Source organism: Lissotriton helveticus, chromosome 4_1 (genome assembly GCF_964261635.1).
Source record: "Lissotriton helveticus chromosome 4_1, aLisHel1.1, whole genome shotgun sequence".
Lineage (NCBI taxonomy): Eukaryota > Metazoa > Chordata > Amphibia > Caudata > Salamandridae > Lissotriton > Lissotriton helveticus.
The window spans coordinates 207,107,897-207,121,887 of NC_136063.1; the positions used below are offsets into that span (position 1 = coordinate 207,107,897).

Consider the following 13,991-nt stretch of genomic DNA (forward strand, 5'->3'; position numbering starts at 1 on the left):
CGACGAGGTGGAAGAATGATCTGCCGCCTGAGGTCGCTCTTCGGAAGCAGGGGACTGTAGCGAGGGCGAGGTCGGCGGAGCGGAGCTGGCGGGGGGGTGTAGAAGCTGAGTCGTCTGTTGAGGTACATTGGTCCGGTGTTGTGGAGTGCCTTGTGTGTGTGGGTGAGGAGCTTGAAGGTTATCCTCTTGTTGACCGGGAGCCAGTGATGGTCTCTCAGGTGGGGTGTGATGTGGCTGCGGTGAGGGATGTCGAGGATCAGGCGTGTAGAGGCGTGCTGGATGCGTTGGAGCTGTCTCAGGAGTTTGGCCGAGACTCCTGCGTAGAGGGCGTTTCCATAGTCCAACCTGCTGCTGACAAGGGCCTGGGTGACTGTTCTTCTCGTTTCAGTGGGGATCCACTTGTAGATCCTACGGAGCATGCAGAGGGTGTTGAAGCAGGAGGAGGAGACGGCGTTGACCTGTTTAGTCATGGAGAGGGTGGAGTCGAGGATGACCCCTAGGTTGCGTGCGTGGTCGGTGGGTGTTGGAGCGGTTCCCAGTGCGGTCGGCCACCAGGAGTCGTCCCAGGCCGAAGGGTTAGATCCGAGGATGAGGACCTTCGTCTTGTCCCAGTTCAGCTTCAGTCGGCTGTTCCTCATCCATTCAGCTACGGCCTTCATTCCTTCGTGAAGGTTGGTTTTGGCGGTGTGGGGGTCCTTGGTGAGGGAGAGTATTAGCTGGGTGTCATCGGCATAGGAGAGGATGTTGAGGTCATGCCGACGGGCGACGTGGGCGAGCGGTGCCATGTAGATGTTAAACAGGGTTGGGCTGAGGGATGAGCCCTGGGGTACGCCGCAGATGATCTCGGTGGCTTCGGAGCGGAAGGGGGGAAGGAGGACGCTCTGTGTTCTGCCGGAGAGGAAGGAGGTGGTCCAGTCCAGGGCCTTCTCTTGGATCCCAGCGTTGTGGAGGCGTGTTCGTAGTGTGTGGTGACAGACCGTGTCGAAGGCGGCTGACAGGTCCAGGAGGATGAGGGCCGCCGTTTCTCCATTGTTCAGCAGGGACTTGATGTCATCGGTGGCGGCGATGAGGGCAGTCTCGGTGCTGTGGTTGCTGGGGAACCCGGACTGGGAAGGGTCCAGGATGTTGTTCTCCTCGAGGTAGCGGGTCAGTTGTTCGTTGACGGTCTTCTCGATTAGCTTTGCCGGGAACGGGAGCAGGGAGATGGGCCGGAAGTTCCTGAGGTCCTTGGGGTCCGCCTTGGGTTTCTTGAGTAAGGCGTTGATCTCGGCATGCTTCCAGCTCTCCGGGAAGGTTGCTGTCTCGAAGGAGGTGTTGATGACTTTCCGGAGATGGGGTGCGATGGATGTGCTGGCTTTGTTGAAGATGTGGTGTGGGCATGGATCTGACGGAGATCCGGAGTGGATGGTGTTCATGATCTTGATGGTGTCATCGTCGTTGATGTTGGTCCAGTAGAGCAGGCGGTTGGTGCGGATGGTGGTCGTGGGGGCGGAGGTCTCAGTGGTTGTCGGGGCGGTCGTGGCGTTGAAACTGCCGTGGATGTCTGTGATCTTGCGGTGGAAGAAGGTGGCAAGCGAGTCGCACAGGTCTTGCGAGGGTGTGACATCGTTGGTGTTGGAGCTGGGTTGGAGAGTTCCTTCACGATGTTGAAGAGCTCTTTGCTGTTGTGCGTGTTGTTTTCTAGGCGCTCTTTGAAGGAGGCCCTTTTGGCGGATCTGATGAGGTGATGGTGTCTGCGGGTGGCATTCTTGTGGGCGGCGTGGCTGTCCGGTGTTCGTTCACGGAGCCAGATCTTCTCAAGCTTTCGGCAGGTTTGCTTGGAGGCCCGGAGGTCTTCAGTGAACCAGCTGGCTTTCTTGTTGGTATGATTGTTGGAGGATTTCTTGATCGGGGCGAGGGTGTTGGCGCAGTCGTTGATCCACTGTCTGAGGTTGCGGGCGGCGGTGTCGGGGTCGGTATGGTCGGCGGGTGGGCTCTGGCCGAGGGTGGTGGTTAGCTGGTCTTCGGTGACTTTGCTCCAGCAGCGGTGAGGCATCTGTTGGGTGAGGTGGTGCGTGGTGGGTTTCTTGAAGGTGAAGTGGATGCAGCGGTGGTCGGTCCAGTGGTGTTCGGTGGTATGGTTGAAGGAGACGTGGGGGCTTGCGGAGAAGATGGTGTCAAGCGTGTGACCGGCGGAGTGGGTGGGTTTTGTGATGAGTTTTCTGAGTCCAAGGTTGGCTAGGTTGTCGATCAGGGTGGTGGAGTTGGTGTCGTCATTGTTCTCGAGGTGGAAGTTCAGGTCCCCGTGGAGGATGTAGTCCATGGAGGTGAGGGCGTGTGTGCTGACGAAGTCGGCGATGGAGTCGCTGAACTGTGGTCGGGGTCCGGGCGGTCTGTAGATAACGGTTCCTCTGAGGGTGGTGTTGGGGTCGGTGTGGATCTGGAAGTGCAGGTGCTCGGCGGTGCTGAGGGTGTCGTCGGTGTTGGTCGAGACTCTGAGAGTGTTCCTGTGGACGATGGCGATTCCTCCTCCCGCTTTGTTGGTGTGGTCCTTGCGGGTAATCTTGTAGCCTTCTGGGACGGCTATGGCTATGTCGGGTGCCGAGGCGGGGTTCAGCCAGGTCTCCGCCAGGAAGGCGACGTCTGGGGAGGTTGAGTCGAGTAGGTCCCAGAGTTCAACGGTATGTTTTCGGGGGAGCGGGTGTTGAGAAGGATGCATCTGAGGTGGTTGGGTTCTTTCCTGGTCGAAAGCATGGTGGGGCGGATGCTTGTGAAGCTGCAGTTCCGGCAGGTGAAAGCTCCGTGGGTGTGCTTCGGGGCGGGCAGGAAGCAGGTATGTGATCGTCCAGTGTGGAGTGCGTGGAGGGTTCTGGCATCATAGCGGTGTCGGGCGGCGTGGCGTTCGTGGTGTCCAGGGGTCTTGGCGCTGGGCGCGGTCCAGGCACGGATGGGCACAGACAGGCTTGACTTAGGTGTGCCAGCGGTGTGCCAGCGGTGCGCCAGCGGCGCGCCTGCTGACCACGGCCGCTGCGCGGCCACGTAGCAGCTTCCATATGAGGGGATGTGGGAGGGAGGAGCAGCTGGGAGGCGGGAGCGGGGCGGCGAATGGGATTGCAGGTGGGCGGGGCCGCAGGGACGCAGCGGCAGGAAAAACGGGCAGGGCCGCGGGAGAACTGGGCACAGGAAGGAAAAACAAGTTTAGGCAAGCAAACAAGCACAGGCACAGAGGAATAAAAACAAGTCTGGGCAAGAAAGCAAGTTAGGCACAGGGGAATAAAAACAAGTCTGGGCAAGAAAGCAAGTACAGGCACAGGGGAATAAAAACAAGTCTGGGCAAGAAAGCAAGTTAGGCACAGGGGAAAAATACAAGATTAGGCAAAAACAATGCAGGCAGAGCCGTGCAGCAGCGTGGGGAGCGACCTGCCTGCGAGCAGGGTCATAGGTCGCTTCTTTCACTGCTGCCCGGCTTCCATATGAGGGGATGTGGGAGGGAGGAGCAGCTGGGAGGCGGGAGCGGGGCGGCAAATGGGATTGCAGGGACGCAGCGGCGGGAAAAACTTGTGGGGGTCGTGGGAGAACTGGGCACATGAAGGAGAAACAAGTTTAGGCAAGAAAACAAGTACAGGCACAGAGGAATAAAAAGAAGTCTGGGCAAGAGAGCAAGTTGGGCACAGGGGAATAAAAACAAGTCTGGGCAAGAAAGCAAGTACAGGCACAGGAGAATAAAAACAAGTCTGGGCAAGAAAGCAAGTACAGGCACAGGAGAATAAAACAAGTCTGGGCAAGAAAGCAAGTACAGGCACAGGGGAATAAAAACAAGTCTGGGCAAGAAAGCAAGTTATGCACAGGGGAAAAATACAAGATTAGGCAAAAACAATGCAGGCAGAGCCGTGCAGCAGCGTGGGGAGCGACCTGCCTGCGAGCAGGGTCATAGGTGCAAAACAAAACCCAGAGGTGCTTTTCTGCACACAATTTTCCAATGAAATAACCTAATGGCAAAGTATGGAGCATGATTATGCATAAATGTATAAAATTTAGATGCTATTTTGCTTAATGATTTTACCCTTGCAGTGCAGTAATATGTGCAAGTGTATTCAGGTATTCGTGGGCCTTAGGCACAGACACCCAGCCACACCAAATTCCTTGCTGTTAGGAGGCTTGTAGTATTACACCTGTGATGAGAGACCTTATTGGGGAGGAGGCTGATTGTGGTGATAGGCCTCTTCATGCCCTGGGCCAATGTAGCATGTAGAGTCTAGGCCAATAATGTCATGTGAGGCAGACTGAAGGGAGAAATAAGAAGGAATAGTTACTAAGAGTGTCAAGGAAATAGCACATAATATATTTTATTAGCGATCAGCGGTGTGTGAACCTGCAAAACATCTGTATACCCTACAACTGCAAGGACTCAAGAGCAATTTCATTTACAATAGAATATATTGTATATTATGGATGCTTGGATGGATGCAACACATATGTCACATCCTAGCTACAGAGTAATGGAGTGATTTAAGCAGCAAGTGTGCATTGCAGGCAGAATGAAAGAATAAGGGTACACTGCCTCAAGCAAGGCCTAGCACCTGTCATCTGAGTGGTCTAAAACATGTAGGTCTTTAAGGCTGCCTTAAAGCTGATAAAAGTGTGTAAAACTCTTGGCTGGTATAAACGTGCTGGTAATAAATCCTATTTGCAAAGCACAAACATATCACCCCTTTAGGGTTTCAAGGCGCTGGGGGCATTGGGGAGATTAAGTGAGCTATTGCCCAGAGTCACATGATGCTGAGCAGAGCTGCTGCCAGAGCCAGGGATCGAACCGTGAGCCCCGCGCTCTGGAGTCAACAACTCTGGCCCTCTGCCCCACACCTCTCCCCTCAGGGGCGGCTCTAGGCTCATGGCGGCCCTGGGCAGGGAGCGTAGGTAGGGGGCCCCGGAAGAGGGGGTCCGGGTGGGGCGGAGCGCGGAGGCCAGTGAAGAGGGGGGGTTCAGGGTGTTTGGAAGTGGAACAGAGCCGGAGGCCGCCGAATCCCTGCCTGGGGCAGCCACGCAAATATGTATCCATCCTCAGAGAATTATTATATTAAGGATATATATTGGTGTGGTGGCCCCTGGTGTTTGGTGGCCCTATGCAGGTGCACAGCTTGCACATGCCTAAGGCTGCCCCTGCTCCCCTCCCCTAGTGAGAACGCTCTACATCCATTATTTTCTGAGAATATGTCCAAGTAATTACTATGAAACTTGTGGATTAGGCGCGTGTAGAACCATCCAGTAGAAACACTTGTACATCCTAGAAGCTATATGAGGAGGCTGACGAGCAAGAAAGAGCATGGACACGGCAGATAAGATTCTGCTTCAATTTATTGAAGTCAGCATAATGCAACCAGCCAAGCAGCAGGCAAAGAAACAACTGCCGGCCTGTCTTTCAGCGACTTTCAAGATTCTACATCCATCTCTCGCTCACAGAACCAGACCTAACACTATCTTATATTGAATCCGGTCCTTGGCTGGGTGCCATTCCAATGCCTCTCTAGCTTGAGAGCTGTGATGGCTCCTATTCAGACCCACTGTGGCTCTGACAGCAGCATCTCTTGCCCTTTGCAGCCATGTGCTCACATTAACAGACAGCTCCAGATAAAGGCTGTTAGAGTAATTTACTTTAGAGTCAAATCAGTGCTTCAACCTCCAGTGCTTTATGCAGAGCAAATGGAGAATAGCTTTCACTTCAGAGATGGAAAAAACAGGTACCCTCCTAATCAGAGTGTCGAGGGGCAAATCCTGTTCAAAGTTAAAACCTTGGCTCGTTACAATAGTGTCAAATGTTGGTATTTTTATAATGATGCTGCAAGGTTCAAAGACCTCAGATTTCCAAGGATGTTTTCTCAGATAATGATGTATTCAGTATTTTTTATTATTAGTTGAAGTTGGCACCCAGGTCTTCATTTCTATTAGGAGTTCTTGCAGAACATATTGTGTCCTAAGATCATTAATTACCCATCTATACACATGGGTATCATCCCTGCATTGCTGTACTTAACTTGAGAGCTCATTAGGAGGTAGAGCACAGGGCCACATAGACGTTAAACTAGACCGGTGATAGTGGGAAACCCTTACACCTGAAGGAAGTGGTGGAGATACAAAAAGACTCATGCACACAGTGAGTCATTGGGTTAAGAAATGAGCTTAATCAACTAATTGCCAAAGGCTGGAATGAGCAACCTCTCTAAAGTCCATCGTGACCAGAAGTGTACCATATCCCTCGCCTGCCAGCCTCAGAGTGACATCCAAGATGTCCAATAACACGTCCGCAGTACCATGACCTAAAGCCTAATTGAAAGATGGAACGGAATTTAAAGGAAACAAGGTGCTTCATGAGTTGCCTGATCAGTTTTCTCCATTATCTTGTAAAATGTTGGCATGTTGGTAAAATGTGTAAACAGCTTAATTTGAACCTGTGGTGTCCTGTGAAAGGGCACTGGCCCTTAATTGTCAACACTGCGCTTATGACAGTCTTGCACATGATGGCGCTGTTTGCCTAATCTAGAAATGAGCACAACAGTTGTTTATTCATTCAATATACTTTAAAAATGACTACTACCTTCTGCCCAAACAATTCTTATAGCTTTGGGGGCTTAAAATAGTCTGGATTGTCACACTTGTAGGAGTATGATAGGTAGTAGTTGTATTGGTAGTGTCACTGCCAGTGCGGGCCGGATGTTGCAAGTTGCAGTGGCCTCCTGATGAGGGCCCTGGCACTTATTTTTTTGATCTTGCTACAATTTAAGCACTGTTAAAGTTTGATACACTTACTGGCTCCAAATTGGGCTTCTTAAGAAAAGGGATGACAATTCCCACCGTAAACCACTTTTTCCCTTAATTTTGCCATTCCTCTGACATTTTTACCTAGAGCCTTATTTGACACTATTCGTATTAATCATCATAACCCTATAAACCAGTGCCTTCAAGATTTCTCTTACTGTACCATTAAAGGTATTACTACTGTTCACCTTTACCTTATTTCATTGATATCAAACGTTTTCTCTTCTACTAACACTGATCACAACTCTGAGCTGTAATTTCACTTTTACAGGAGTACTTCCTTCCAGATTTTTTTTCTGTCAATGTATTGTCGGGTTCCCCACAAGGCTTACCTCTGCTTGTGAAGAGATTCCGCAGAGACGACAAGAGCTACCGCCCCTGTACCCACCTGACCACGTACGGAAGGATGAACCCGGCAGGGATGAGGTGAAACCAGGGAAAGGAGCAAAAGAAGACGGGATGGAAACTGGAGGAAGCGGTTCTGGTAGGATTGTGATGTAAACTAGGGGAAGACAAGAGAGACCCAGTTAGCAGGAAAACCCAGACCCCTCCTTCTTCCTATGTACACCTCTAAACACTCTTAAGTGAAAGCCAACTGAAAGTGAACTCACCAGGCTTGTGAATACCTCGCAGCCAATGAAAGTATAGTTGCTCCAGTAAGGAAAATGAAGGCAAGCGCTCCTGCGCAGTTATAACAAAGCAAGGATCAGGCGCGACAGCGCGCTGCTGTATGCTCTCAGAAGAGCGCTCCTGTGCGGCAATGTAATGCAAACAAACACACCCCTGCGTGCGTTTTATGAACAAAAAATAAAGCGCTCCAGCGCGGTTTCAAAGAATAGTAAGTAAGCGCCCCAGCGTGAGTATTAATGCCCCCAAAAACAAAGCACTCCAGCGCGGAAAAAGAATAGCCCAAAGTAATAGCGCTCCTGCGCGTGCTTGTCGTTCACCAAAAACAAAGCGCTCCAGCGCGGGAATGATAAAAAACAAAGCGCTCCAGCGCGGGAATGACATCCCAAAGTAATAGCGCTCCAGCGCGGCAATCAGGATCGGATGTTTCCGAGGTAGCGGAAACCAAGCTCAGACGCGAGGAAACTGGCGTCCCCCGTGTCTTCCTCTTGAATGCAGGCGTCAGCTTAAACCTGGATACTGGCAAGAATCCGAAGCAACGAGCCGGCGGGAAACGCCGAGTTTAAGCGTGTCCCCCGGAAGTGCTTCGTTGCAGAGGAAGGACCGTCAACAACTAGACCGCTATTGGGCTTCAAACCGGAAGTGAGGATATGGACTGCTGCTCGTGTCTTGAGGTGACTACGGAATGGCAAGGTGCCGCAACATGACATGTATTTGGTCTCTTATTATTTCACTACAAAATATTTATTAATCCAAGATTCTGATGGATACATCTGCCTGTGGATTCCTCACCTTTTGAATTACCCCTACACCAGCATTCCATGGAAATTCTTTTCTTAGCTCCCATGTCGACGAGAACATCACAATAGCACTGTATAACGTCACCGGAGCCATAAGGAGACCTCATTGGCGTGCTGACGTCTGTTCCCTTTTTTCCGCACCGTCGACGTGTAAACATTTTCTGGGACTCTCTATTTCATCATGATTACTTTGTTTCTTCTTACTCTCCCATGATGTAGCAGTGCAATGGCTACTTCAAAGAAGACGGGTTTCAAGCCTTGCAGAGAATATGGGGACCATATGTCCATGAGGAACCCCCACGACGACTGTCTCTGGTGTCTATCTTCAGACCACGACGTCGAAGGGTGTTCAAGTGGAGAAGCGTGGCTCAGTGGTAGTGGAGAAGTGTGGCTCAGTGGTTAGAGGCGGCAGACCCGGAAGCTGAGATCGGCCGTGGACCAGGGTTCGATTCCCCGCCTCGGCGGGTCTCGGGCTCAAAAATTCCACAGACTCGACAATTCTCGCTCTGGTGCCTACTCGACTCACGGGGTCACACTCTGCGACTCTGGGCAATAGCTTGCTTAATCTCCACTACGGCCCCTCGCGGCGGGATGCCTGGCTTTCACCTTGTGGATACCCTGCCGGGGTATCTCACAGGGGAATACCAGGACGGGTTCCCTAAGCAAGCGCCTTGAGACCTTCGGGTGATTCGTGCGCTATATAAGTCGAAATACATTTACATTTCACATTTACATGCTGTCGAAAGATGAATCCGAAGGCGCTGATGGAACGTGAGGCGAAACTCTTCATGGCATGGCTGAAAAAGGAGACGAAGGGTCGGAAGAGATCCAAGTCAAAGCCGTCAACCTCGCACACATCGAAGTCAAGGAAGAACAAGAAGAAGCGATGACGGGTCTCTGCGTCGATCTTTGAAGGAGAGGGCTTCGAAGTCAGCTTCTCCTGTACTGCGGCATCATGCAAAATATGTAATCTCACAGTAGCCTACTCCTTCTCCGTAGGCAACTCCGGCCCATTTTCCGGCGCTGAGGGATTCACTAGTGCCCAGGGATTCTCCGGCGCCCAGGAATTCTTCGGCTCCAAGAGAGTCTTCTCCTGCTCTTGCGGCTTTGCCTGCACTGGCACCGGTGTCCCCGGCGTAGCAGCCTCCGCTCTCCATACGGCCTCTGAGGGATACAGGCACAGGGGTTCCGGATCCTTATCCTCCCTTTCCGGGGCCTGGGACGGATCAGTCGCATTTCCTAAATGCGATATATGGCATGTTTGCCAAGGCATGTCTCTCTACCGGAGCGCTGTCTGGCCCCATGGGTCTGCTTGCCTATAATTTGGGAATCCCCCAGCAATATGCCAAGGCACCTTTCGTGCCCATCATGCCAGCGGCTCCGTCATGGCAGTTCCAGGCGGCAAGGTTTTCGACTCCGATACCTCAATCTCTCGCGCCATCTGGTGTTGGGCCAAGGTCTTCCTGAATTTGAGCTGCTCCATTGCCCGCTTCCGAAGTTCCTCCTTTGACGCCGGCGTCTATATGTTTCCGGCACCGCAACTGGTGCCGCCAATGCCAATCCCGAAGTTGCGCTCCAGGATGAAAGCCCAAAGGCTGCTGGAGGAAGGGGAGTACCAGCAGGAACAGGCTGTGTGAAGGAGAGATCCTTGACTCCGTGGACGACTTTGAGGGCCTACAGGAAGCCAGTGGCTTGGATACTTCCCAAGTGGGAGCTTTTTTCACCCAAGGCCTTGCCTTCACAGGACGTTGCTCCATATCATTATGTCATCAGAAAGGCTGCTGACTTGTTGGATCTTCAATTGCCCACGGCTGAGATAAAGTCAAATATCCTGACTGAAGTGTTACATTCCCCTTGCTCTGCTTTTGAGCTTTTGCTGCCTTTCAATGAGGCATTGACGGAGCCAATTATGGAGGCGTGGCAGGAACTCTCTGCCCCTGCGGTATCAAGGTCAGTGGTCAGACGGTATAAGCCTGCACCTGGTGATCCAGTTTCCTTACTGCCCGTCCTTCGTCCGGAAAGCTTGGTGGTTCTGGCTTCTTGTTCTAAGCAGTCGGCTGGATCTTTCCCCACCATTCTGGGGGATAGTGACTGGAAAAAAAGTGGAGTATGCACAAGGGGGTATACCCAAGTATGGTCACTGGGACCTGGGTTATAAGTATACTAGAAGGAAGGGGTCCCAGTGTATCAAGGGAACTAATTAGACAATTAGAACACAATTATTCAAAGCACAAATGTTAACAGATCCACACGGTTTAATTCACAGTGGGATAGAGTATCATATACAAATAGTAGAATGCAATAAACTGTATTAACGTCATACAGTGCCCCAGGTGGGAGAAGGAACGTGATATGAGGATAGCGTGAAGTGAAGGGATTAGGTGACAGTAAAATCAGTTGTTTAAGCATATATACGTGACACCAATGCGGTGGCAACAACTTGTATATCACATAATAGTAACTTGTTCAAACAAAGGCATACTGCACCAGGTACAACATATATACAATATTGGTGTGTAGTTGCCACAATAAAAACAAACAGTCGACGTTTCGACCCTCTTGAGGTTGCAGGATCGTTTTAACCTTGCTGTGGGGTCTTCATCAGGACCAGGGGGGTGGGGGCAAAGGACCGCAAGTCAGCGTGTCACATGGCTCACAGGCGGCGGATCAAGTGGTTTAAAACAAGTAGATGAATACCGCATCAGTTCGCGGCGGTCCACAAGTCGTCAAAGAACGGAAAAATACAATCGTCAATTGCAGGCTAAATGCTCTGCGGGACGGGTCGATTTGGGCGGTGACTGAATATATCAGTGTTCGGTAATGTCCAAAGTCGGCGATTTCAGGCTGAGATGAGTTCGGTAAATTGTTCTCTGTGGCTCCGTTAGCGAGATGCGGTCTCGCTAACGGAGCCCCCACCCCCCTGGTCCTGATGAAGACCCCACAGCAAGGTTAAAACGATCGGTTTCCTCGGATGAACCTTTTTGCCACTCGCAAGAACGTGTACTGCCTGTCGTTCTGCAGTCTTTAGTGTCCAATCCGGGGAGCGTTGGGGGACGTGTATCAATTGGATTGGGGCTCACAACTCCTTTACGCGTTTCCCCCATATCCTTGATTTCTCGAGTTCTGAGGAAGATTCGCCAAGACTGGGCCCAAGTCATATTGATTGCCCCGGATTGGCCAGGAAGGGTGTGGTACACAGACCTTTTCCACCTCTCATCGCACCCTCTGCTCCGTCTCCCTCTCATGGCAGACCTCCTCTTGCAGGGTCAGGTTCTGCACCCACACCTCCAGAGCCTGCACCTTCATGCCTGGAGATTGAACGGGCCAATCTGAGCTCTTTCTCTCTCCCACTGGATGTTTTGGAGGTTATTTTATCATCCAGGAGACACTCCACCAAATCTATTTATTCCTCTAGATGGTCCAAGTTTGTGAAGTGGTGTGGCGAGAGATCCATTGATCCTTTCCTTGGCACAGCAGGGTTGTGCTGTGGCTATGGTTAAGGGTTACCTGTCGGTCTTGTTGACCTTCCTTTGTTTGCCGGACCAGCCGTCTTTATTTAAGTCTCCCATAGTAATGAGGTTTATTAAAGGCCTCACCAATAGGTTACCTCCCACTCCCTTTATTATGCCTCAGTGGGATCTGAATTTAGTACTTACATTTCTGATGGGGTCTCCTTTTGAACCTCTTCATAGTTGCCCGTTGAGGCTTCTTACTTTCAAGACAGTTTTTCTGATTGCTATTACCTCCACTAGGAGGGTAAGTGCGCTTCAGGCTCTTAGTTTTAAACCCTATTTTGCAACCATTCATGCAGAGAAGATGGTTCTAAGGAACAGGGCTGCTTTCCTGCCTAAGGTGGTTACTCTTTTCCATCTTGGACAGTCAATTACCTTACCTACCTTCTATCCACCCCCTCCCCGTTCCAACGAGGAGGAGAGACTTCTCCACCTGGACCATAGGAGGGCGGTCAGCTTCTACCTGGACAGAACCATGGACTTAAGACTGGATGATCAGCTATTTGTTGGCTATATTGGAAAGATGAAGGACAAAGTTGTCCACAAACGAACACTCTCCAGGTGGATCATCTTGTGCCTCAAGATCTGCAACGCCTTGGCTGACGAGGAGCCGCCTGAAGGTATTAGAGCTCATTGAACCAGAGCTAAGTCTTCTTCTTCTGCTTTGGCTAGAGGTGTACCTGTGGTAGACATCTGTAAGGCTGCAACTTGGGCCTCCCTTCACACTTTCGCGAAACATTACTGCTTAGATTCTGAGGTTAGGAGGCTCAGTCACTTTGCACGTTCTGTGCTGCAAGATTGTTTGGTATAGGTAGGCGGACCTCCGGTAGAGGTGCAGCTTGGGGATTTAATTCAAAAGGTGAGGAATCCACAGGCAGATGTATCCATCAGAACAACAAGTTACTTACCTTTGGTAACGCTTTTTCTGGTGGATACGTTATCTGCCTCTGGATTCCTCACTGACAAACCCCCCTCCCTGTTGTCCACCTGCATATACCGAAAAAGTTCTTATTGTTTGACATTGTTGTTTTTCATATGTCATTTGCTTGCCATACAGTTTGCTGTTATGAAATGCTTTGATTTAGACTTTTCCTCTTTTCCTATATACTGTATGTATTTGTGTATATTTTTTGTATACTGTGCATACTTGTATTATGTTGTCGGTCCACCCGTTCACCATGAGGGCACGGAAAAAATGGGTGGATCTGACGTCAGCATGCAGACGAGGTCTTTTTATGGCTCCGGTGACGTCATACAGAGTCACAGGTGGAGCCGTGCTATTGTGATGTTCTCGTCGATGTGGGAGAGCTAGGAAAAGAATTTCTGTGGAATGCTGGTGCAGGGGTAATTCAAAAGGTGAAGAATCCACAAGCAGATACTGTATCCAGCAGAAAAAGCGTTACCGAAGGAAGTAACCTGTTCTTTTCTGACGAAATGGCATGTCACCTCCTGGTCATATTTCTGTCTATTTCCTTGTTGTAACTAGAATGCTGACTATGTGCCCTATTATTTTATGGTGAAATGCCCTTATAGGTACATTGACAATATATGATATGCCTCATCAATTAGTTTCACCGGTATAGAAAAGCTGTCTAAAGGTTTCTGTTCCCTCAATAGGCTGTAGCTATTAGATTTCACCTGCAGATTGGTTGTTTGCTGAACATCACTGTCCCCTGAAGGCCATCCTTTATAGTATGGTGACCTTCTACACAAATCAATAAATCTATCAAATCATTGTGGCAGTATATTGTTCCATTAAGTGAGCATGCACAACTTTAATGCACCTACAAGCAATATTGATTGATTGATTGATTGGCTTTATTTCGATATAAAAATACCATAAAAGCTTGTACAACAATATAAAATACAGCATAAATAACAATCACATGCTAGATGCACACACAAGATTTAAACAGAAGGAAGTATTAACAATTAAAACTGAATTAAATTGACAAGGAAAGCCTTTTTGTGCGAATCAACCAAGACCATTTTAAAAATGTTGACACAGCACAAACAATCACGGTGGATGTGTCAGACATTAAAATACGCATCGCCACTATATGCTGACGGGTGCCTAAGAGTCTACATAGGGGTTTTAACCAACGAATCCTGGGTGCACGATAGTCCGGACATTCAAAAAAGATGTGGGCTACCGACTCTACTCGGGTGGGACAGGACGCACAGAACGGAGAAAATTGGTAGGGCCATTTCCAGCGGGCGACTACCTCACCTACTGGAAGAATCCCTACTCGAAACTTGA

At 50.2% G+C, this 13,991-nt stretch overlaps 1 protein-coding gene across 1 annotated transcript in view; it reads left to right on the plus strand.

Annotated features, from left to right (window-relative positions):
• The first annotated feature begins 12,206 nt into the window (after nt 1–12,206).
• The window catches only part of LOC144827976 (uncharacterized), an 81,327-nt gene continuing 79,542 nt past the window's right edge, over nt 12,207–13,991 (plus strand). Inside the window, exon 1 of the mRNA XM_078686127.1 lies at nt 12,207–12,351. Coding sequence (XP_078542253.1) covers nt 12,207–12,351 — 145 coding nt within the window. The remainder of the gene's footprint in view (nt 12,352–13,991) is intronic.